This window comes from Pristiophorus japonicus, chromosome 20 (genome assembly GCF_044704955.1).
Source record: "Pristiophorus japonicus isolate sPriJap1 chromosome 20, sPriJap1.hap1, whole genome shotgun sequence".
In the NCBI taxonomy this organism is placed as follows: Eukaryota; Metazoa; Chordata; class Chondrichthyes; family Pristiophoridae; genus Pristiophorus; species Pristiophorus japonicus.
In genome coordinates, this window is record NC_091996.1 from 81,566,595 (window position 1) to 81,593,042 (window position 26,448).

General features: G+C 48.9%; 1 protein-coding gene across 1 annotated transcript in view; it reads right to left on the reverse strand.

Annotated features, from left to right (window-relative positions):
* Positions 1 to 23,137: 23,137 nt before the first annotated feature.
* Positions 23,138 to 26,448, reverse strand: part of LOC139232980 (polyunsaturated fatty acid 5-lipoxygenase-like) — an 80,580-nt gene continuing 77,269 nt past the window's right edge. The window contains exon 14 of the mRNA XM_070863478.1: positions 23,138 to 23,485. Coding sequence (XP_070719579.1) covers positions 23,309 to 23,485 — 177 coding nt within the window. The 3' untranslated portion in view covers positions 23,138 to 23,308. The remainder of the gene's footprint in view (positions 23,486 to 26,448) is intronic.

Here is a 26,448-nt window from a genome sequence, read left to right on the forward strand (position 1 = left end):
AGGTTTTCACACGTAAAGTGAACGTGATAGCCACCACACTAGGGAAACCTCTGGCACAGCAGCCCCAACAGAGGGGAGCTGACCAGTGAGCTCCCTCTGTGCTGATCGGGAATGTGGAGGCTCACCTGAAACAACTTCTGTCCCACACTGAAAGTTCTCAATCCTTCTCCTCCGCTGCCCTTTACAGAAATGTCACGGATCACCCAGCCACTGTGTTCACTTCCACATCCTCACAGTGGGGTCACAGAGGCTCCTACCGTCTCCCCGCGATCAGCGAACTCGCCCAGTTTACTAAATTAAACCCCGAACACGTGTCCAGCAACGGGTAGGAGAAACAAGAGAATCTGTAAGCTCGGTCCGTAACAGAAAGTAATGGGGTTATTCATGGTGATTACAGCAATTACTAATCGTCTCACAGACCTCAATTATTTTTATTTGACGAATTGATCGAGTATCGTTACCAGGTTAGTGCGCCGGATCTTAACCCCTCGACCACCAGGGAACAGTTATAATACATGTAGATATATTTATATATATTTATATATGAACCTGAATATCAACGGCTAGCTGCCGAGACCTCATGGCGCAACGGTAGTGTGTCTAACTTTGAGTGAGAGATAATTGTTCTGCAGTGACACCCATTTCATCTTTTGTTCCCTTTTAAACACTAGAAACTGAGAGAGGGGGAATAAATAGAGAAACCAAAGCAGAGGGTTACAGACAAGAGGAAGAGAGAAGGGGAAATACTGCCTCTACCCAGAACTAATGCAGAAACCCCTCTGCTGCGCTCGGGGTGGCCACCCACAGCCTGGATACACTAACGTCCCAACAGCTCATTGACTGTCGGAGTGGGACCGTGCGGCGCTTCAGAAGACAGGTCGAAAAGTCAAAGTTACTGATTCCGTCTCAACTGCTCCTCCAACCAAGAAAAGCAACATACACAAAATATGCTTTTATAATAGTTACATCTTATTGCCATACACAGCAAACAGTTGGCTCGTTGTTCAAGGGGTGTGATTTTCGTATTGCGGTTGTTAATGTAAGTTTGAGGTAGGTCGCGGATTCAAATCCTGTACGAGACCATTTTTTTGCCACGAATTTTGAAATTGCATAGAACTTTTGCAAAGAAGGACTTGCATTTCTGCAGCGCCTTTCAGGAACTCATGATGCCCCAAAGTGCTTTACAGCCGTTGAGTTATGTTTGAAGTGTTGTAGTGTGGGGAAAGATGTGCCCAGATCACCCCACACGAACCTCAACTCTTTGCGAAGGAGTTTGGTGCAAATAATCAGGTGCCTCAGGGACTTGGACTTTCTTTGAATGAGTTCTGCTTGTACCTGCATTCAAGCTTGAAACAGCAACTGGGCTTCCATCTCACGGGAGCAGCGTGTAGCGGTTAGTGAGTAGGTGACGAGGTTTGGGGTTGATGTGCGTCACTTTCAATCTTTGAAATTTCACCAAGCAAAGAAATGGTGAATCCAACTGTCCCTGTCAGCATTTTGTTTGGGTTTAATCACAGGAATATCTGCAGTCAGGAGATGAAAATGAATTAAAATATAAGACTGGCTTCGGGACAATCAGAATACTTCGTCACAGACAAGGCACCGGAAGGCTGGAAGGTAGATCACACCGGTTGTGGGAGAGCTGGTTGGTGGTGACATGGAAGTGTCTGCAGTGTGCGGGACCAGACTGCTTCCACACATTCACAATGAATGTCCCTCCATTTATTTGGGAAAAGTACAACTGAGAGTGGACAAGTTCCATCCCGGCCAGAGCAATCTGAAGCTTTAACTGACTGACACCCTGGTTTGGGATGTCTTACAGCCTGCCTGTCCCTCAGTCTCTGTGGTGCAATGAGTCAGCGCATTCAGCTGTTAATCGAAACGTTGGTGTTTCGAGCCCACTGAAGGACAAAGCATTTAACTGTTTTTTCCCCGAGGATTCGGTGCCGCACAGTTCCAGGTTGTCATTATGCGTTTTGGCTGCACGAATATATTCCGCAAACATTGTCAGCTGTGCTGCTATCCAGTGAGTTCCCACTCCAATACTTTTATGAGCTTTCAGTTCAAGTAAAACGATAACAATTTTTTACATGGATCATGTTCCTCCATCCAGTCCACCAGAAATAAATGAAGTTATTGGGTTTAAAGAAACTGGTGGAAATTGATTCCATTGATACATATATAGAACTGGAACTTCGGTCTCAAGTGCTCCTTCGGTATCAAGAATAGACACACACACAATCAATGGTTTTGTTAAGTCCTAGTTCGGGTGGTCAGCTGCATTCGACAACAATCGAGTCAGATACCTTCAATCTTTATGTCTTTATTGAAGCAGCTTCGGACCTGTTACCAAACTGCCAGCACAGAGTCTACAGATTCCGGGGCAGGCAGACAAAAGGTCTGCCTATCCTCACAGACGCATCCCTTTTATTCTTACAAACCGAAGGAGGTATGGCCTGCTTCATCAATCACAGTGTGTTACTAGGGCTTCATGAATTGACAGCCTGTTTATTTTTAGAACACTTTATGCTTTAACGAGCGGAATAGCCCAGCTTAATCACACGAAGCAAATGTGTTCCTTATCAAGTCATGGCCATAAACCCTTGTTCATCAGTGATGACTTTGTCCACTTCTTTCTCACGGGAAACCAATTCTGTCTTTTCTTATTTTCTTATTGATTCGTAGAACCATTTTATTAACCCTTTCATGATCCTTCCACCTACATTCACAGTTTTACAACTGAGTCATAAACACTTACAATTTTAAACCATTCTCATAAAATACACCGTGTGAATGAGATAGGGATAAAAGTTCATCACATGTAAAGAGAAAATGAATGATTGAAGATACCACTGTCCCTCAGTAATTATATTATCATTTATTTCATTCTGAAAAAGGTTATCGATTATTTAATGGTGATTAAATTAATTCTTATATTTTCACATTCACTGCATGTTGTCAATTTTATAAAGTTTTGTATTTAAAACGGCTGTTACAAAAGTTACCGCCCTGACCTGGAATCGAAGCGGTTTTTCGGTGGTATAAGGAGTGGTTTTACCCAATCATTTAAAGGTGATTTCAAAGAATCACATGGCGTTAAATTCAGATCAAGGTTACGATGTGTTTCGGTGTGAAACAAGTGGATTGAAAAGGACAATAATGACACCAAGCATTACGATGCAGCGATGCAGCAATGCAGCGTTCCCTGGTGGTCCAGTGATTAGGATTCGGCGCTCTCACCACCGCGGCCCTGGGTCGATTTCTGGCCAGGGAAATTGCACTTCCATCAAAATTAAAACCTTAGAAGAAAGAGTTACATGCATCTCATGTGGAAAAAAAGATTCATTGATTTAAACATCATTAATTAATCCATTGTCGAACTTCAATCATTTAATTTCCCCTTAGTATGTGAGGAACTTTTATCCCGACCTCATTGTATTTTAGGAGCATGGTCCAGCCCCGGTATCTCCACCTGTGAAAGTAGGAATCTGATGGAAATACACAACAGGACAGGTAGCCTTTGACAAACAATTAAACCCAGGTTACAGAATCTCTTCCTTCCCGTGCCCTTTGCGGGACACTTGTTCCCCTTTAGTTTTACAGACTGACTGAGTTCACTAACCGCGGGGAGAGAGTAGGTGTCTCCGCGGCCCCACTGTGTTAACATGGAAGATAACACGATGGGGATGTGGGGTGGTGGGTGGGGATCAGTGACATGTTTGTGTAAAGGGCAGCGGAGGAGAAGGATTGACTGCTTTCCTGCACAAAGAAACATAGAAACATAGAAAATAGGTACAGGAGTAGGCCATTCGGCCCTTCGAGCCTGCACCACCATTCTATAAGATCATGGCTGATCATTCCCTCAGTACTCTTTTCCTGCTTTCTCTGCATATCACTTGATCCCCTTAGCCGTAAGGGCCATATTTAACTCCCTCTTGAATATCTCCAATGAACTGGCATCAAAAACTCTCTGCGGCAGGGAATTCCACAGGTTAACAACTCTCTGAGTGAAGAAGTTTCTCCTCAACTCAGTCCTAAATGGCCTACCCCTTATCCAAAGACTGTGTCCCCTGGTTCTGGACTTCTCCAACATCGGGAACATTCTTCCCGCATCTAAGCTGTCCCGTCCCTTCAGAATCTTGTATGTTTCTATGAGATCCCCTCTCATCCTTCTAAACTCCAATGTATAAAGGGCCAGTTGATCCAGTCTCTCCTCATATGTCAGTCCAGCCATCCCGGGAATCAGTCTGGTGAACGGTCGCTGCACTCCCTCAATAGCAAGAACGTCCTTCCTCAGATTAGGAGATCAAAACTCAACACAATATTCCAGGTGAGGCCTCACCAAGGCCCTATATAACTGCAGTAAGACCTCCCTGCTTCTATACTCAAATCCCCTAGCTATGAAGGCCAACATATCATTTGCCTTCTTCACCGCCTGCTGTACCTGAGTGCTAACTTTCAATGACTGATGAACCATGACACCCATGTCTCGTTGCACCTCCCCTTTTACTAATCTGCCCCCAAAGTGGATAACCTCACATTTATTCACATTATACTGCATCTGCCATGCATTTGCCCACTCACCTAACGTGTCCAATTCAGCCTGAAGCCTCTTAGCGTCCCCCTCACAGCTCACAACGCCACCCAGTTTAGTGGCATCTGCAAACTTGGAGATATTACACTCAATTCCTTCAACTAAATCATTGATGTATATTGTAAAGAGCTGGGGTCCCAGCACTGAGCCCTGCGGCACTCCACTAGTCACTGCCTACCATTCTGAAAATTTGTTTATCCCGACTCTCTGCTCCCTGTCTGCCAACCAGTTCTCTATCCACCTTTGGCTTCATGGTGCACATCATTTTCCCCGTTTTCCTGGGATAACCACCACCTCACTTTCCTGTCCTGTACATGCTGCCCCCCCAAAGACAGTGATTTCTTAAATCCACTCGGATCCTGTGGCCTATAATAAAACCGGCCCCCAGGATCCCCTTCCCTTCCTGTTCCCACTTCATCGGGACACAAGTCCACTTTGTGGAGTGTTCCTAAACGAATAGAGAGCGGAACGGAGAATGAGCCAGCCTGCTCGGTGCCTGTGAAACCCACCAAGCTGTAGGGGACCCCGTTAGACAGAGGTGAGGTGGCGGGATTAGCTGCATAGATGAAGGTGCTTGAAGATTCTGTCTTCACGAAGGAAGACACAAATTACCTTCCGGATGTGCTAGGGGACCGAGGGTCTAGTGAGAAGGAGGAACTGAATGATATCCTTATTAGGCGGGAAATTGTGTTGGGGAAATTGATGGGATTGAAGGCTGATAAATCCCTGGGGCCTGATTGTCTGCATCCCAGAGTACTTAAGGAAGTGGCACAAGAAATAGTGGATGCATTGGTGGTCATTTTCCAACAGTCTATCGACTCTGGATCAGTTCCTATGGACTGGAGGGTAGCTAATGTAACACCACTTTTTAAAAAAGGAGGGAGAGCGAAAACGGGTAATTAAAGAGCGGTTAGCCTGACATCAGTAGTGGGGAAAATGTTGGAATCAATTAGTAAAGATGAAATAGAAGCGCATTTGGAAAGCAGTGACAGGATTGGTCCAAGTCAGCATGGATTTATGAAAGGGAGATCATGCTTGACAAATTTTCTGGAATTTTTTGAGGATGTAACTAGTAGAGTGGACAAGGGAGAACCAGTGGATGTGGTGTATTTGGACTTTCAGAAGGCCTTTGAGAAGGTCCCACATAAGAGATTGGTGCAAAATCAACGTACATGGTATTGGGGGTAATGTACTGGCATGGATAGAGATTTGATTGTAAGACAGGAAGCAGAGAGTTGGGATAAACGGGTTCTTTTCGGAATGGGAGGCAGTGACTAGTGGAGTGCCGCAGGGATCAGTGCTGGGACCCCAGCTCTTTACAATATGCATTAATCATTTGGATGAAGGAATTGAGTGTAATTTCTCCAAGTTTGCAGATGACACTAAACTGGGTGGCGGTGTGAGCTGTGAGGAGGATGCTAAGAGGCTGCAGGGTGATTTGGACAGGTTAGGTGAGTGGGCAAATGCATGGCAGATGCAGTATAATTTTCATAAATGTGAGGTTATCCACTTTGGTGGCAAAAACACGAAGGCAGAATATTATCTGATTGGCGGCAGATTAGGAAAAGGTGAGGTGCAACGAGACCTGGGTGTCATGGTTCATGAGCCATTGAAAGGTGGCATACAGGTACTGCAGGCGGTGAAGAAGGCAAATGGTATGTTCGCCTTCATAGCTAGGGGATTTGAGTATAGGAGCAGTGAGGTCTTACTGCAGTTGTACAGGGCCTTAGTGAGGTCTCACCTGGAATATTGTGTTCAGTTTTGGTCTCCTAATCTGAGGAAGGACATTCTTGCTATTGAGGGAGTGCTGCGAAGGTTCACCAGACTGATTTCAGATATGGCTGGACTGACATATGAGGAGAGACTGGATCAACTGGGCCTTTATACACTGGAGTTTAGAAGGATGAGAGGGGATCTCATAGAAACGTATAAAATTCTGATGGGACGGGACAGGTTAGATGCGGGAAGAATGTTCCCAATGTTGGGGAAGTCCAGAACCAGGGAACATATTCTTAGGATAAGGGGTAAGCCATTTAGGACTGAGATGAGGAGAAACTTCTTCACTCAGACAGTTGTTAACCTGTGGAATTCTCTACTGCAGAGAGTTGTTGATGTCAGTTCATTGGATATATTCAAGAGGGAGTTTGATATGGCCCTTATGGCTAAAGGGATCAAGGGGTATGGAGAGAAAGCAGGAAAGGGGTACTGAGGGAATGATCAGCCATGATCTTATTGAATGGTGGTGCAGGCTCGAAGGGCCGAATGGCCTACTCCTGCACCTATTTTCTATGTTTCTATATTTCTATGCACCAGTATCCAGCAGGTCAGTCCCTTTCACCTTCTCCACTTCCATCTGAACGGTCGGTCTCCCCCACGCATCGTACTCGAGGGAACACAGGGGAACAGGCTGTGTCTGTTCTAGTCACTGTTTTGGCTGGGATGGGGCAGATGGGATTTCGGTACCGGTGGTGGTGGCTACCCTCCCAGAGCCATCCAGCATTGTTCGCAGCTCAGTCAGAAAGGTATCAAACGTGTGGGGAGGGGCTGGCTTCTCGGTCTCGGTCTTTTGGGCAGGGGCAGGAGAACTCTTCCCTGTGCTACTCTCTCCATGGGTTTCTACAATCCTTTCTCCAGTGCCCACTCTTTCCCCACCCAAAACAGGTACGTTTTGTACCGGAGGGGTTGCCCCCCTCGTGGCACCATTCCCTCTTGTCCTGACTAGGTCTGATTTCGAGGACCCTTCCCTTGGGTGGGTGCTCTTCCATCCCCCTGCCGTTCCAGTAGGCTTGGGTCAGTTCCCTGACCACTCCCTGTTCGGTGGCCTGGGGATCTCTCGAGTCAAACCAGGTCTCAGCATTTGATCTTATATGTGGTAGACTGTTTACCTTCGGGTTTCGGAGCCAGTTGGCTCTCTCGTCCCGGCTTAGGTGATTCCGGTCGAGGTCCCCTCCACAGACGCTCTGGTACACAGGCCACAGCCTGTCTGCGGAAGCCTGTGGGGTTTTCCCTGTGAGCTGCACTGTCTTCTCCACTCTGGAGAAGGGACTCCCGTCATTACAGCCCATGGCTTCTAGAATGTCTTCCTGGACAGCGGCGCATGTCCTCTGTCCCCTTTTGCTCTCGGCAGAGAGGGACCTGTACAGCTTGCTGTCCAGTGAGAGGAGGTGCATCTTTGCTATCTCAGCATCATCACACCCGTTAATATCCCCTGCCTGTTCCACTTCCATAAAGTGGACCGAGGTGTCCCCCTTTGGGGTGAGCTTTCCCAGGTGACTTATCATAGCCCAAAGGTGTTGGGTCATGTGGGGAACCACAAACTGACTTTCCAGGGGCCCCAGACCCCCAGCACCGGTGGGCGGGCCAAACGTTTGTTGCCGGACCAGGCACATTGGCCCTGGTTCTGGCCCTTCCTGTTCTGGCTCGCCTACCCCTCCTCCCTGCTGCCAAGCCAAGCTGAAACTCGGTGCCACAGGTGGTGGTGGTCCGCTGTCCCTGTCCGCCCCACAACTCGTTCACCCTCCTGCTGCCGAACCGGTATAGTCACCGGCACCACAGGTGGTGGTTGAACAGTTTCCTCCTTCTCTCCCAGGTTTACCCGGGCCATACCCGGGTTTATTAGGAATACCATGCCTTTTGCCTTGGACAGAGCAAGGGTTAAACTTTTGATTTGTTGCTGGCAGGGACCGTGGTCTCCTGACTCAAACCCATTAGTGCTGGCTACTTTATAAGCTGCTGTACGTCTCTTAACTTCTCCTCCAGCTCTTTTACTTGAAGGGTGAGCCGAGTGTTTTCCTCCCACAGTATCTTTTCATTATTCTTAGCCTCGGTAACCTGACACTGAAAACAGTCCTGGCTGTTCTTGAACCTTTCCATTAGCTGTGCCTTTCCATGCTTCAGCTTACTGAGTTCTCCCCATAACCTTCCTCCTCCCAGAGCCTTTTCCTGTGATGTCTCTGCACATTCCCAGAGTATAAAAGGGGGCTCACCTCTTGGTGTCATCACTCTCGGAGCTGCAAATAAAGGACTACAGTCTTCACAGTTTGATTACCATACCCCTGCCTCGTGGAGTCATTAACAAGGTGCCTACATACACAGTACCTTTGTCTGGAAGGAGCGTTACTCGTTGTTGGACTTGGTATTTTGTCAACTCTCGAGCAAGCTCGCTTAACGGTTTGAGAACTAGTTTGTTGCAAAGATTTCTTCATTTCAGTTTTTAACCATTTTGTCCGATAAATGCGTGAATTTTCAAATGACGTTTACCGATTTTCCACTTAAAATTTGTCAGCCTTTCCCGACATCGCAACAGTGAATTTTCTACAGTTTATGCTGCTCCCCACAGGTTTCTGCTGATGTCTGCACCAACCTTCTGGGCCTCTAACGGCTGATATATTTCCAGGTCAGGCTGGTGTGTGACTTGGAGATGGTGGTGTCCCATGTACCTGCTGCCCTTGTCCTGCTCGGTGGTAGAGCTCGCGGGTTCGGGCACAGAATATCTCACACCGGGAGCACATATGGGCATGGAGGTATACGCACCTATTGTGCTTGGAGGCTAATCGTACGTTTAATATGGAAAATCAAACCCTAATATTGTAGAGAGAGTCACACCATTTCATTGTATGGGCTTTTGTCCTGTTTGGAGCCCATCCTGGGAGGAGACTGCAGTTACTCTGTGAGAAATAGCTGAAAATATCAAACAGGACATGCCAACAGATTTAGTTTGACCAAAGCAGTGTACAGATATCTCCCTGAAAGAGAGGGACTGAGAGACACCAGTCAGTGTACAGATATCTCCCTGAGGGAGAGGGACTGAGAGACACCAGTCAGTGTACAGATATCTTCCTGAAGGAGAGGGACTGAGAGACACCAGTCAGCGTACAGATATCTCTCTGAGCGAGAGGGGACTGAGAGACACCAGTCAGTGTACAGATATCTCCCTGAGGAGAGGGACTGAGAGACACCAGTCAGTGTTCATATATCTCCCTGAGGGAGAGGGACTGAGAGACACCAGACAGTGTACTGAAATCTCCCTGATGGAGAGGGACTGAGAGATACCATTGATGTGTCCAGATATCTCCCAGGGCAGTTACATCTATGGAATTTTTAGCCCAGAGAGAGGGACAGAGAGAAAGACGGTGAGGGAAAATAGATTTGTAATACCAGATTTATTTTGTATTTTTTAATAAAACTTCAGCTTTATGACAGACGAAGATGGAATTTGAACTTGAAATCATGAAAAGAGTTTGATGAGAACACTGGTAACATCAGCACTACACCTGTGTGGGATGTGAATAAACAAACTTAAGAGATCCCATATCTTCGTCTTTCAGGACTTTCAACACCCCCAGGGGACATTAACGGACAACAATATCATTGTCTCAGCTTGTTTACTGTAAACACCTTTTCCCCATTCTCCCGACATTACAGGGACACAATTTCATGCTGTGTCTCTGCCCCTCACGTTGTCTCGTCTCATGATCCATCTCTCTGTAACCCCCCCTCTCCCCACCATTTCCCCCTCTCACCCCCTCGCTCTCTCCATTTCGGGCCCAACCTGCATTAGGGATGCAGCAGCCATTTTGTCTCAGGTGCCAGCTGTCTGCACGGTGTCCATTTTGTGTGAGGTGAGGGTCTTTGATTATATTATTGGGACCAAGCACCTGTGCACGGTGATGAGCAAAATCTTGATATCTGTATCGCTCTACATTTAACTTTAACCCCCCTCTCTCTCTATCTTTCTTTATCGCTGTATCTCCACACCTTCCTTTATATCTCTCGCCATAGCCCTGTATCAATCCTCAAACTAATCCCACTGTCCCGCTCTCTCGCCCAAAACCCTGTATTAACCCAAAACAAATCCCACTGCGCCGCTCTCTCCTTATAACCCTGTTTCAATCCCAAACTAATCCCACTGCCCCGCTCTCTCCCCATAGCACTATATCAATCCCCAAACTAATCCCACAGCCCCGCTCTCTCCCCATAGCCCTGCATCAATCCCAAACTAATCACACTGCCCCGCTCTCTCCCCATAGCCCTGTATCAATCCCGAAACTAATCCCACTGCCCTGCTCTCTCCCCATAGCCTGGTATCAATACACAAACTAATCCCACTGCCCCACTCTCTTCCATAGCCCTGTATCAATCCCGAAACTAATCTCACTGCCCCGCGCTCTTCCCATAGCCCTGTATCAATCCCAAACTAATCCCACTGCCCCACTCTTTTCCCATAGCCCTGTATCAATCTCCAAACTAATCCCACTGCCTCGTTTTCTCCCCATAGCCCTGTATCAATCCCCAAACCAATCCCACTCCCCCACTCTCTTCCCATAACCCTGAATCAATCCCAAACGAATCCCACTGCCCCACTCTCTCCCCATAGCCCTGTATCATTCCCAAAGTAATCCAACTGCCCCGCTCTGTCCCCTTAGCCCTGTCTCAATCCACAAACTAATCCCACTGCCCCGCTCTCTCCCCATAGACCTCTATCATCCAAACTAATCCCACTGCCCCGCTCTCTCCCCTTAACCCTGTATCAATCCCAAACTAATCCCACTGACCCACTCTCTCCCCGTAGTCCGGTCTCAATCCCAAACAAATCCCACTGCCCCGCTCTCTCCCCATAGCGCTGTATCAATCCCAAACTAATCCCACTGCCCCGTTCTCTCCCCATAGCACTCTTTCAATCCCAAAACTAATCCCACTGCCCCGCACTCTCCCCATAGCCCTGTCTCAATCCCAAACTAATTCCGATTGCCCCGCACTCTCCCCATAGCCCTGTATCAATCCCAAACTAATCCCACTGCACTGCTCTCTCCCCATAGCCCTGTATCAATCCCAAAACAAATCCCACTGCACTGCTCTCCCCCATAGCCCTGTATCAATCCCAAAACTAATCCCACTGCACTGCTCTCTCCCCATAACCCTGTCTCAATCCCAAACTAATCCCACTGTACTACTCTCTCTCCATAGCCCTGTATCAATCCCAAACTAATCCCACTGCACTGCTCTCTCCCCATAGCCCTGCATCAATCCCAAAACTAATCCCACTGCACTGCTCTCCCCCATAGCCCTGTATCAATCCCAAAACTAATCCCACTGCACTGCTCTCTCCCCATAGCCCTGTCTCAATCCCAAACTAATCCCACTGTACTGCTCTCTCTCCATAGCCCTGTATCAATCCCAAACTAATCCCATTGCCCCGCACTCTCCCCATAGCCCTGTCTCAATCCCAAACTAATTCACTGCCCTGCTCTCTCCCCATAGCCCTGAATCAAAAATCCCCAAACTAATCCCACTGTCCTGCTCTCTCCCCATAGGCCTATATAAATCCCCAAACTAATCCCACTGCCCCACTCTCTTCCCATAACCCTGTATCATTCCCAGACTAATCCCACTGCCCCGCTCTCTCCCCATAGCCCTATATCAATCCCCAATCTAATCCCACTGCATCGCTCTCTCCCCATAGCCTTGTATCAATCCCAAACTAATCCCACTGTTTCGCTGTCTCCCCATAGCCCTGTATCAATCCCCAAACTAATCCCACTGCCCCGCGCTCTCCCCATAGCCCTATATCAATCCCTAAACTAATCCCACTGCTCCACTCTCTCCCCATAAACCTGTATCATTCCCAGACTAATCCCACTGCCCCGCTCTCTCCCCTTAGCCCTGTCTCAATCCCAAACTAATCCCACTGCCCTGCTGACTCCCCATAGCCCTGTATCAATCCCAGACTTATCCCACTGTCTCGCTCTCTCCCCATATCCCTGTATCAATCTCAAACTAATCCCACTGCCCTGCTCTCTCCCCATAGCCCTGAATCAATCCCAAAACTAATCCCACTGCCCCGCTCGCTCCCCATAACCCTGTCTCAATCCCAAACTAATTCCACTGCCCCGCTCTCTCCCCATAGCCCTGTATCAATCCCAAACTAATCCCACTGCCCCGCTCCCTCCCCATAGGCCTGTATCAATTCCCAAACTAATCCCACTGCCCCGCTCGCTCCCCATAGCCGTGTCTCAATCTCAAACTAATTCCACTGCCCTGCTCTCTCCCCATAGCCCTGCATCAATTCCCAAACTAATCCCACTGCTCTGCCCCGTTCTCTTCCCATAGTCCTGTATCAATCCACAAACTAATCCCACTGCCCCGCTCTCTCCCCATAGACCTCTATCATCCAAACTAATCCCACTGCCCCGCTCTCTCCCCTTAACCCTGTATCAATCCCAAACTAATCCCACTGTTTCGCTGTCTCCCCATAGCCCTGTATCAATCCCCAAACTAATCCCACTGCCCCGCGCTCTCCCCATAGCCCTATATCAATCCCTAAACTAATCCCACTGCCCCACTCTCTTCCCATAAACCTGTATCATTCCCAGACAATCCCACTGCCCCGCTCTCTCCCCTGAGCCCTGTCTCAATCCCAAACTAATTCCACTGCCCCGCTCTCTCCCCATAGCCCTGTATCAATCCCAAACTAATCCCACTGCCCTGCTGACTCCCCATAGCCCTGTATCAATCCCAGACTTATCCCACTGTCTCGCTCGCTCCCCATATCCCTGTATCAATCCCCAATCTAATCCCACTGTTTCGCTGTCTCCCCATAATCCTGTCTCAATCCCAAACTAATCCCACTGTCCCGCTCTCTCCCCATAGCCCTGTATCAATCCCAAACTAATCCCACTGCACTGCCCTGTTCTCTTCCCATAGCCCTGTATCAATCCCAAACTAATCCCACTGTTTCGCTGTCTCCCCATAGCCCTGTATCAATCCCAAACTAATCCGACTGCCCCACCCTCTCCTCATAGCCCTGCATCAATCCCAAATGAATCCCACTGCCCCACACTCTCCCCATAGCACTGTATCATTCCCAAAGTAATCCAACTGCCCCGCTCTCTCCCCTTAGCCCTGTCTCAATCCACAAACTAATCCCACTGCCCCGCTCTCTCCCCTTAACCCTATATCAATCCACAAACTAATCCCACTGCTCCGCTCTCTCCCCTTAGCCCTGTATCAATCCACAAACTAATCCCACTGACCCACTCTCTCACCATAGCCCTGTATCAATCTCAAACTAATCCCAATGTTTAGCTCTCTCCCCATAGCCCTGTATCAATCCCAAACTAATCCCACTGACCCACTCTCTCCCCGTAGTCCGGTCTCAATCCCAAACAAGTCCCACTGCCCCGCTCTCTCCCCATAGCGCTGTATCAATCCCAAACTAATCCCACTGCCCCGTTCTCTCCCCATAGCACTCTTTCAATCCCAAAACTAATCCCACTGCCCCGCTCTCTCCCCATAGCCCTGTATCAATCCCAAACTAATCCCACTGCACTGCTCTCTCCCCATAGTCCTGTATCAATCCCAAAACTAATCCCACTGCACTGCTCTCTCCCCATAGCCCTGTATCAATCCCAAAACTAATCCCACTACACTGCTCTGTCCCCATAGCCCTGTCTAAATCCCAAACTAATCCCACTGTACCGCTCTCTCTCCATAGCCCTGTATCAATCCCAAACTAATCCCACTGTCCCGCTCTCTCCCCATAGCCCTGTATCAATCCCAAACTAATCCCACTGCTCCGCACTCTCCCCATAGCCCTGTCTCAATCCCAAACTAATCCCACTGCCCTGCTCTCTCCCCATAGCCCTGTATCAATCCCAAACTAATCCCACTGCCCCGTTCTCTTCCCATAGCCCTGTATCAATCCCCAAACTAATCCGACTGCCCCACCCTCTCCCCATAGCCCTGCATCAATCCCAAACTAATCCCTCTGTCCCGCTCTCTCCCCATAGCCCTGTATCAATCCCAAACTAATCCCACTGCCCCGCTCTCTCCCCATAGCCCTGTATCAATCCCAAACTAATCCCACTGCCCCGCACTCTCCCCATAGCCCTGTCTCAATCCCAAACTCATTCCACTGCCCTGCTCTCTCGCCATAGCCCTGTATCAATCCCAAACTAATCCCTCTGTCCCGCTCTCTCCCCATAGCCCTGTCTCAATCCCAAACTAATCCGACTGCACCGCTCTCTCCCCATAGCTCTGCATGAATCCCAAACGAATCCCACTGTCCCGCTCTCTCCCTATAGCCCTGTATCTATCCTAAACTAATCCCACTGCACCGCTCGCTCCCCTTAGCCCTGTATCTATCCTAAACTAATCCCACTGCCCCGCTCTCTCCCCATAGCCCTGTATCAATCCACAAACTTGTCCCACTGCCCCGTGCTCTCCCCAGAGTCAGGAATCAATCCCCAAACTAATCCCACTGTCCCGCTCTCTCCCCATAGCCGTATATCAATCCTCAAACTATTTTCACTGCCCCGCTCTCTCCCCATAGCCCTGTATCAATCCCCAAACTAAACCCACTGCCCCGCTCTCTCCCCATAGCCCTGTCTCAATCCCAAACTAATCCCACTGACCCACTCTCTCCCCATAGACCTGTATCAATCCCAAACTAATCCCACTGTTTCGCTCTCTCCCCATAGCCCTGTATCAATCCACAAACTAATCCCACTGCCCTGCTCTCTCCCCATAGACCTATATCAATCCCCAAACTAATCCCACTGCCCCACTCTCTTCCCATAACCCTGTATCATTCCCAGACTAGTCCCACTGCCCCGCTCTCTCCCCATAGCCCTATATCAATCCCCAATCTAATCCCACTGCATCGCTCTCTCCCCATAGCCCTGTATCAATCCCAAACTAATTCCACTGCCCTGCTCTCTCCCCATAGCCCTGTATCAATCCCAAACTAATCCCACTGCACTGCCCCGTTCTCTTCCTATAGCCCTGTATCAATCCCCAAACTAATCCGACTGCCCCACCCTCTCCCCATAGCCCTGCATCAATCCCAAACTAATCCCTCTGTCCCGCTCTCTCCCCATAGCCCTGTCTCAATCCCAAACTAATCCGACTGCACTGCTCTGTCCCCATAGCTCTGCATGAATCCCAAACGAATCCCACTGCCCCGCTCTCTCCCCATAGCCCTGTATCTATCCTAAACTAATCCCACTGCACCGCTCGCTCCCCTTAGCCCTATATCTATCCTAAACTAATCCCACTGCCCCGCTCTCTCCCCATAGCACTGTATCAATCCACAAACTTGTCCCACTGCCCCGTGCTCTCCCCAGAGCCAGGAATCAATCCCCAAACTAATCCCACTGTCCCGCTCTCTCCCCATAGCCGTAGATCAATCCTCAAACTATTTTCACTGCCCCGCTCTCTCCCCATAGCCCTGTATCAATTCCCAAACTAATCCCACTGCCCCGCTCTCTCCCCATAGCCCTGTCTCAATCCCAAACTAATCCCACTGACCCACTCTCTTCCCATAGACCTGTATCAATCCCAAACTAATCCCACTGTTTCGCTCTCTCCCCATAGCCCTGTATCAATCCCCAAACTAATCCCACTGTCCCGCTCTCTCCCCATAGCCCTATATCAATCCCCAATCTAATCCCACTGCCCCGCTCTCTCCCCATAGCCCTGTATCAATCCCAAACTAATCCCACTGTTTTGCTGTCTCCCCATAGCCCTGTATCAATCCCCAAACTAATCCCACTGCCCTGCTCTCTCCCCATAGCCCTATATCAATCCCCAATCTAATCCCACTGCATCGCTCTCTCCCCATAGCCCTGTATCAATCCCAAACTAATCCCACTGTTTCGCTGTCTCCCCATAGCCCTGTATCAATCCCCAAACTAATCCCACTGCCCCGCGCTCTCCCCATAGCCCTATATCAATCCCTAAACTAATCCCACTGCTCCACTCTCTCCCCATAAACCTGTATCATTCCCTGACTAATCCCACTGCCCCGCTCTCTCCCCTTAGCCCTGTCTCAATCCCAAACTAATTCCACTGCCCCGCTCTCTCCCCATAGCCCTGTATCAATCCCAAACTAATCCCACTGCCCTGCTGACTCCCCATAGCCCTGTATCAATCCCAGACTTATCCCACTGTCTCGCTCTCTCCCCATATCCCTGTATCAATCTCAAACTAATCCCACTGCCCTGCTCTCTCCCCATAGCCGTGCATCAATTCCCAAACTAATCCCACTGCACTGCCCCGTTCTCTTCCCATAGTCCTGTATCAATTCCCAAACTAATCCCACTGCCCCGCTCTCTCCCCATATCCCTGTATCAATACCGAAACTAATCCGACTGCCCCACCCTCTCCCCGTAGCCCTGCATCAATCCCAAACTTTCCCTCTGTCCCGCTCTCTCCCCATAGCCCTGTATCAATCCCAAACTAATCCGACTGCACCGTTCTCTCCCCATAGCCCTGTCTCAATCCCAAACTAATCCGACTGCACCGCTCTCTCCCCATAGCCCTGCATGAATCCCAAACGAATCCCACTGACCCGCTCTCTCCCTATAGCCCTGTATCAATCCAAAACTAATCCCACTGCCCCACTCTCTCCCCATAGTCCTGTATCAATCCAAAACTAATCCCACTGTTTCTTCTCTCTTCCCATTGCCCTGTATCAATCCCCAAACTGATCCCACTCTCTCCCCATAGCCCTATATCAATCCTCAATCTAATCCCACTGCCCCGCTCTCTCCCCATAGCCCTGTATCAATCCCAAACTAATCCCACTGTTTCGCTGTCTCCCCATAGCCCTGTATCAATCCCCAAACTAATCCCACTGCCCCGCTCTCTCCCCATAGCCCTATATCAATCCCCAAACTAATCCCACTGCCCCACTCTCTTCCCATAACCCTTTATCAATCCCCAAACTAATTCCATTGCCCCGCTCTCTCCCCCTGTGCCCTGCATCAATTCCCAAACTAATCCCACTGCCCCTCGCTCTCCCCATAGCCCTATATCAATCCCTAAACTAATCCCACTGCTCCACTCTCTCCCCATAAACCTGTATCATTCCCAGACTAATCCCACTGCCCCGCTCTCTCCCCTTAGCCCTGTCTCAATCCCAAACTAATTCCACTGCCCCGCTCTCTTCCCATAGCCCTGTATCAATCCCAAACTAATCCCACTGCCCTGCTGACTCCCCATAGCCCTGTATCAATCCCAGACTTATTCCACTGTCTCGCTCTCTCCCCATATCCCTGTATCAATCTCAAACTAATCCCACTGCCCTGCTCTCTCCCCCTAGCCCTGAATCAATCCCAAAACTAATCCCACTGCCCCGCTCGCTCCCCATAACCCTGTCTCAATCCCAAACTAATTCCACTGCCCCGCTCTCTCCCCATAGCCCTGTATCAATCCCAAACTAATCCCACTGCCCCGCTCCCTCCCCATAGGCCTGTATCAATTCCCAAACTAATCCCACTGCCCTGCTCTCTCCCCATAGCCCTGCATCAATTCCCAAACTAATCCCACTGCACTGCCCCGTTCTCTTCCCATAGTCCTGTATCAATTCCCAAACTAATCCCACTGCCCCGCTCTCTCCCCATATCCCTGTATCAATACCCAAACTAATCCGACTGCCCCACCCTCTCCCCATAGCCCTGCATCAATCCCAAACTTTCCCTCTGTCCCGCTCTCTCCCCATAGCCCTGTATCAATCCCAAACTAATCCGACTGCACCGCTCTCTCCCCATAGTCCTGTATCAATCCAAAACTAATCCCACTGTTTCTTCTCTCTTCCCATTGCCCTGTATCAATCCCAAAACTGATCCCACTCTCTCCCCATAGCCCTATATCAATCCTCAAACTAATCCCACTGCCCCACTCTCTTCCCATAACCCTGTATCAATCCCCAAACTAATTCCATTGCCCCGCTCTCTCCCCCTGTGCCCTGTATCAATCCCCAAACTAATCCCACTGCCCCGCTCTCTCCCCAAAAGCCCTGTATCAAATCCCAAACTAATCCCACTGGTTCGCTGTCTCCCCATAGCCCTGTATCAATCCCCAAACTAATACCACTGACCAACTCTCTCCCCATAGTCCTGTATCAATCCCCAAACTAATCCCACTGTCCCGCTCTCTCCCCATAGCCGTATATCAATCCTCAAACTATTCCCACTGCCCCGCTCTCTCCCCATAGCCCTGTATCAATCCCCAAACTAATCTCACTGCCCCGCTCTCTCCTCATAGCCCTGTCTTAATCCCAAACTAATCCCACTGACCCACTCTCTCCCCATAGCCCTGTATCAATCCCAAACTAATCCCACTGTATCGCTCTCTCCCCATAGCCCTGTATCAATCCCAAACTAATCCCACTTTCCCGCTCTCTCCCCATAGCCCTATATTAATCCCCAATCTAATCCCACTGTCCCGCTCTCTCCCCATAGCCCTATATCAATCCCCAATCTAATCCCACTGCCCCGCTCTCTCCCCATAGCCCTATATCAATCCCCAAACTAATACCACTGCCCCGCTTTCTCCCCTTGGTCGTATTAATATCTAAACAAATCAAATCAAGAAAGCAGCAAAGATCAGGGATGAACAGTTATAATAATCGGTATAAATTGAAAGCATGCGTTTGGGCACTTATTTACAAAAAATGAAAACCAAAAGAGGTGGGAGGGGGAGGGGTAGAGTGAGCGTGAGGGAGGGAGAGGGTGAGAGGGTGAGGGTATGTGAGGGAGAGAGGGAGAGGGGGTGGTTGGGAGGGAGGGAGAGGGGGAGGGTGGGTGAGAGAGAGAGAGAGGGAGCAAGTGAGAGGGGGGGGGAGGGTGAGTGAGGAAGAGAGAGAGTAAGTGAAGGAGAGCGAGATAGGGAGGAAGGGGGAGTGTGGGAGAGGGAGGGAAGGGGAGTGAGAGGGAGAGAGGGAGGGAGGGAGAGATAGGGAGGGTGAGAGAGAGAGGGAGGAATAGAGAGGGAGGGGGAGAGGGAGAGAAGAAGAGAGAGCGACAGAGAGAGATGGAGGGATGGAGAGATCGGAAAGGAGGGAGAGAGAGGGAGGGAGGGAGAGATTAGGAAGGAGGGAGAGAGAGTGAGAGAGAGGAAGAGGGAGGGAGGGAGAGAGAGAGAGGGAAGGCATGTTTTCAGTACATATGCTGTCTGTGACTGACCGTGACGTCACATACCGTGCACTGAACCTCCAAAATTTCCCTCGATTCAGGAACGGTCCCCGCTGCTTGGAAGGTGGCAAATGTAACCCCACTATTCAAGGAAGGAGGGATGGAGAAAACAGGGATATACCGGCCAGTTAGCCTGACATCAGTTGTCGGGAAAATGCTGGAATCTATTAGGGACATGGTAACAGGGCACTTAGAAAATCATAACACGATGAGGCAGTGTCAGAAAGGTTTCATGAAAGGGAAATGGTGTTTGACAAATTTCTGAGAGTTTTTTGAGGATGGTAAGGTAGATGAAGGGGAACCAGTGAATGTAGTCGATTTGGATTTCCAAAAGACAGTTGTTACAGTACCACATAAAAGCAAGCTTAGGGCTCATGGGGTTGGGGTAATATATTAGCATGGATAGAGGATTGGTTAACGGACAGAAAATATAGAGTAGGGATAAATGGATCTTTTTGAGGTTGGCAGGCTGTAACTAGTGGGGTGTCCGCAAGGATCAGTGCTGGGGCTTCAGCTATTTACCATCTATATTAATGACTTAGATGAAAGGACTGCGATCCAAGTTTGCTGATGATACAACGCTAGGTGGAAAAATAAACTGTGAGGAGGACACAAAGAGCCTACAAAGGGATATGGACAGGTTACGTGAGTGGGCAATATGGTAGTAGATGGAGTATAATGTGGGGAAATATGAAGTTATTCATTTTGGTAGGATGAATAGAAAAAAAATGGAATATTTTTTTAAATGGTGAGAAACTTAAATGTTGGTGTTCAGAGAGATTTAGGTGTCCTTGTATGGGAAACACAGAAAATTTACGTGCAGGTACAGCAAGCAATTAGGAAGGCAAACGTTGTCCTTTATTGCAAGAGGGTTGGAGTAGAAGAGTAACAAAGTCTTGCTACAAGTGTACAGGGCCCTGGTGAGACCACACCTGGAGTACTGCGCACAGTTTGGGTCTCCATATCCAATGAAGGATATACTTGCCTTGGAGGCGGTACAACAGACGTTCATTAGATTGACTCATGGGATGGAGAGGGTTGTCCTATGAGGAGAGATTGAGTAGTTTGGGTCTATACAGTCTGGAGTTTAGAAGAATGAGAGGTGAACTAGTTGAAACATAAGATTCTGAGGGGGATTGACAGGGTAGATATTGAGAGGTTGTTTCCCCCGGGTTGGCGAGTCTAGATCGAGGGCACATAGTCTCAGTATAAGGGGTCGGCCATTTAGGACTGAGATGAGGTTAAATTTCTTCACTCAGAGGGTGGTGAATCTTTGGAAATCTCTGCCCCAGAGGGCTATTGTTGCTCAGTTGTTGAGTATATCCAAGACTGAGATCGATAGAATTATTCAGTTTGGACTTCATTTAAATGCCAGTTGGAAAGCAAGATCCCACACATCCACTGGCAGGATAGACGCACCAATGTCAGTGTTCTCGCTCAGGCCAACTTCCTCAGCATCGAGGAATTGACCACGATCGATCAGCTCCGCTGGACGGGCCACATCATCCACATGCCCGATGCTAGACTCCCGAAACAAGCGCTCTACTCCGAGCTCCGACACGGCAAGCGAGCCCCAGGCGGGCAGGGGAAACACTTCAAGGACACCCTCAAAGCCTCCTTGAAAAAGTACAACATCCCCACCCACACCTGGGAATCCCCAGCCCAAGACCACTCAAAGTGGAGGAGGAGCGTCCGGGAAAGTGCCGAACACCTCGAGCCTCTTCGCCGGGAGCACGCAGAAGCTAAGCGCAAACAGCGGAAGGAGCGCACGGCAAACCAAGCACCCCACCCACCCGTCCCTCCAACCACCATCTTCCCCAGACACCGCCTGTGACAGAGACTGCAGGTCCCACATTGGTCTCATCAGTCCCCTGAGAACTGGTGTTAGTGTGGAAGCAAGTCATCCTCGACCCCAGGGGACTGCCTCAGAAGAAGAATTTGGACAGCTATTAACTGAGCTGAGGCTGAAAGAGAGGAGGGAGCTAGAGGCAATGCTTGAGGTGAAAGGACACTGTGTGAAGTCAGTGCCCTTGCTTTGGTCAAACTAAACCTGGGGGTCCCCAGTCTCATATTTTCAGCTGTGTCTCACAGAGTAACAGAGGCCATGTGTGCGATATTCTGTGCCCAACCCCACGACCTCGACCACCTACAAGGGCAGCAGGTGATTGGGAACACCACCACCTCCACGTTCCCCTCCGAGTCACACGTCACCCGGACATGGAAATATATCGGCCGTTGGAGGCCCGGAGGGTTGGTGCAGACATCGGCATGTTGTGGAAAGAAAGCAGACGGAGCCATGGGTACGCTTTGATGCGAGACACTTTATTGCCAGCATGCAGGGGAGAGAACTTCAGTGAACCAAAGACTCTCCGGTTGAAAAATTACATCAGGTTATAGACATGATTGAACGGAGGTTCAGCAAGTTACAAAGATAAGAAGCGTCCATATATTTCTGTGACTGACCGTTGACCCTTGCCATGTGACACGCTAATGACTACATCGAGGTCGCTTCCATAACCAGTACAGAGCCTCGGCTTTGATCGATTTTTGCCCTTCTGCAGTTGTTGCTTTATCTTATCCGGCCTCCAGTTAACATTGTTTCTGATTCAAGGTTTCGTGATGAACATGTTTGAAACAAATGCTCGTTAAATGTTGACACTACGCTTTGCACCGGTTTGATCGAGCTTGCTATAATGCTTTACTGTTACAGCGACAGTGTTAATAGCATGGCTTCTTGTACAACTACAATATATGTTTGAAGGTTATTGGACTTACATGTGATAGAACAATCACTGTTTTTTTTACATCATCCACTCATTGAGCAATAGCTGCACCCTAAAGCAATCCCCTGAACCTTTCGGTTTCCTGATCAAGCAGAAGCAGTTGAGAACAGGCACCAGCATGTGAGGGCTTGGGAAATGGTAACCTCATTGCGTAAAAGTAAAATCACGTAATATCAGGTTATAGAAAAGTGGCAAAACCTGATTAGGGGCTTCTTTACACAGGGAGCGGTGAGATTGTGGAACTCTGTGCTGTACGAACTATGTAAGATTACTATGTATATTACCATTCCATATTTTTACAGAGACACTGGAGATGAAGCTATGGCATAGGGTGTGTCACCCAGAAACAATCATTACACAACAATAATGCTAACATTGTTTTATTTTAAAACACACTGGGGTTACTTTCAACAAAAAAATGTCCCATCCGCCACCTTTTTAGTAAGTAGCTGCCCCAGAGGGTTGAAAGCCCACAGAAAACCACCAGGGATCTGGGATGAAAGCAAAATACTGCAAATGCTGGAATCTGAAATAAAAACAAAAAATGCTGGAAATCTCAACGGGTCGGGCAGCATCTGTGAAGAGAAACAGAGTTAACATTTCGGGCCAACGACCCTTCATCAGAACTGGAGTGTGTTTGGAAAGAACACTGAAAGGGGGAGGGGAGGAAAGAACAAAAGGGAAGGTCGGTGATAGGGTGGAAAGCAGGAGAGATTCGAGACAAAAGGGGATGATGGGCTGAATTGAGAAGGTAATGGCAGAGGTTAGAAAAAGGTTAATCTGGAGAGGGTGTGAATGGCGGGGTAATGACCAGCTGCCATTATAGACAAAGAAAAAAAAAGAGAAGAAAAAAAATCCTAAGATGGGGAGAGGGGAAGGGAGCCAAAGGTGGCCACAGGTTATGCTCTGAACTCGATCTGGGAGGCATCCTTCCCTGAGTCTGTCCGTTCTGTTCATTAGATGGTGATGCTGTTCTCGATGTTCACCGGACGCAGGTACTCGTATTTCAGGGTCAGGCCGCGGTTACGTTCCTGGATCCTGCGATCGATTTTCCGCAGCTCTTCCTGAAACGCCCAGATGACGTCCTTCGCCACGTCTTCGGTGAAATACTCCTCACAATCTCCGAGCTTCCTCTGCACCGAGAAAATAAATGGTTTGCATTCAGTCGGAGGCGGGCAACGGTCAGCTCGAAACCGGGGCAGCCTTGTGTTGTGGGGACCACACTGAGTGGCAACTGGGGCGAGGCGGACAACCTCGTTTCACGCAGGGTCCTTACGTCCAGCGGGCCGAGGTAATGTTCATCCTCGCAGTCTGAGAACTTAACCCACTGCACCGAGAATTCTTTTGGAAAAGGGTCCGGACATTGAAACATGACCAATTGCTTCAACTTCCCTACATAGGGATTTTACGCTAACTGCTCTGTAATTAGCAACCTCGTGCCTTATTCATTTTTTCCACCATTGGAACTGCATTTGCCTTCCTACTGTCCTCAGGGACTGCTCCAATATTTGTGGAGCTCTGCAAAATACCAACTGGAGAAGCTCACCACCACCAGCGCTCCCTGGCCGCAGTGTGCACCGTTTACAAGATGCATTGCAGCAACTCACCAAGGCTTCTTCGTAAGATCATAAGAAATAGGAGCAGGGATAGACCATACGGCCCCTCGAGCGTGCTCCGCCATTCAATAAGATCATGGCAGATCTTCGACCTCAACTCCACTTCCCCGCCCGATCCCCATATCCCTCGATTCACCGAGAGTCCAAAAATCGATCGATCTCAGCCATGAATATTTCTCAAGGACTGAGCCTCCACGGCCCTCTGGGACAGAGAATTCCAAAGATTCCCGCCCTCTGAGTGAAGAAATTCCTCCTCATCTCAGTCCTAAATGGCCGACCCCTTATCCTGTGACTATGTGACCCCTGGTTCTAGACTCCCCACAGCCCAGGGAAAATATCCTCCCTGCATCTACCCTGTCAACCCCCCTCAGAATCTTGTGTGTTTCAATCAGATCACCACTCATTCTTCTAAACTCCGGAGAGTGTAGGCCCATTCTACACAATCTCTCCTCATAGGGCAGCCCTTTCATCCCAGGAATCAATCAGGTGACCTGTTTCAACATCTCCTCCCAAACGAAGATGCCTTGGCATGTTGCTCCAGTACCATCGAGAAGGATAACGGAAGCAGGCACATAGGAACACCACCGCCTCCAAGTTCCCCTCTAAGTCACACAACATCTGGACTTGGACATATAATCGCTGGGGCAAGATCCTGAAATGCCCTAACAGCACTGTGGGAGCACCTTCACCACACGGACTGCAGCGGTTCAAGAAGGCGGCTCACCACCACCTTCTCAAGGGGCAATTAGGGATGGGCAATAAATGCCGGCCTTGCCAGCGACGCCCACATCCCGTGAATGAATAAATAAAAGATATATAATTTTCTTGAGGTCTCTGCATCTGGTCCAGGAGCCTTGTGGATATTCAGTCTGTCCAGTTTCTCTTGCTAACTCCGACATATTTCATGTATGGCGTTGCCCCATATGCTGCAACTGGAAATATCTGCACTCCTCCTTTGTGCAAACTGACCTGAAGTATCCAATCACTCTAACTGACACCCCCTGACCTGTAACAGCTCCACCCACTTTATCAATTCAAGGGAAGATCCTGCATTTATATAGTGCCTTGCACCACCTCAGGACGTACCGAAGCATTTTACAGCCAATTCAGTCAATTTTGGCGTGTAGTCGCTGTTGTAATGTGGGAATCACGGCAGTCAGTTTATGCACAGCAAGCTCCCACACACAGCAACTTGGTAATGACCCAGATCATCTGTTTTGGTGACGTGGATTGTGGGATAACTATTGGCCACTTGTTATTTGACCACATCCTGCGGTCATTAAGTTGAGTGAGTGGGCAAACACATGGCAGACGCAGTATAACGTGGATAAATGTGAAGTTATCCACTTTGGTAGGAAAAACATAAAGACAAAGTATTATTTAAATGGTGATGGCTTGGGAAATGTCGATGTACAGAGGGACCTGGGTGTCCTGAATGGCGGCAGATTAGGAAAAGGGGAGGTGTAACGAGACCTGGGTGTCATGGTACATCAGTCACTGAAAGTTGGCATGCAGGTACAGCAGGTGGTGAAGAAGGCAAATGGTATGTTGGCCTTCATAGCTAGGGGATTTGAGTATTGGAGCAGAGAGGTCTTACTGCAAATGTGCAGGGCCTTAGTGAGGCCTCACCTGGAATATTGTGTTCAGTTTTGTTCTCCTAATTTGAGGAAGGACGTTCTTGCTATTGAGGGAGTGCAGCGAAGGTTCACCAGACTAATTCCCGTGATGGCTGGACTGACGTATGAGGAGAGACTGGATCAACTGGCGTTTATTCAATGGCATTTAGAAGGATAAGAGGGGCTCTCATAGAAACATATAAAATTCTGACAGGACTGGACAGGTTAGATGCGGGAAGAATGTTCCCAATGTTGGGGAAGTCCAGAGCCAGGGGACATAGGATAAGGGGTAGGCCATTTAGGACTGAGATGAGGAGAAACTTCTTCACTCAGAGAGTTGTTAACCTGTGGAACTCCCTACCACAGAGAGTTGTTGATGCCAGTTTATTGGATATATTCAAGAGGGAGTTAGATATGGTCCTTACGGCTAAGAGGATCAAGGGGTATGGAGAGAAAGCAGGAAAGGGGTACTAAGGGAATGATCAGCCATGATCTTATTGAATGGTGGTGCAGGCTTGAAGGGCCGAATGGCCTACTCCTGCATCTATTTTCGATGTTTCTATGTTTCTATGTCCTTGTACACCAGTCAGTGAAAGCAAACATGCAGGTGCAGCAAGCAGTTAGGAAGGCAAATGGTATGTTGGCCTTCATTGCAAGAGGATTTGAGTACAGGAGCAAGGATGTCTTACTCCAGTTATACAGGGGCTTGGTGAGACCACACCTGGAGTATTGTGTACAGTTTTGGTCTCCTTACCTAAGAAAGGATATACTTGCCATAGAGGGAATGCAGCGAAGGTTCACCAGACTGATTCCTGGGATGGCATGAGGAGAGATTGGGTCGACTAGGCCTGTATTCACTCGAGT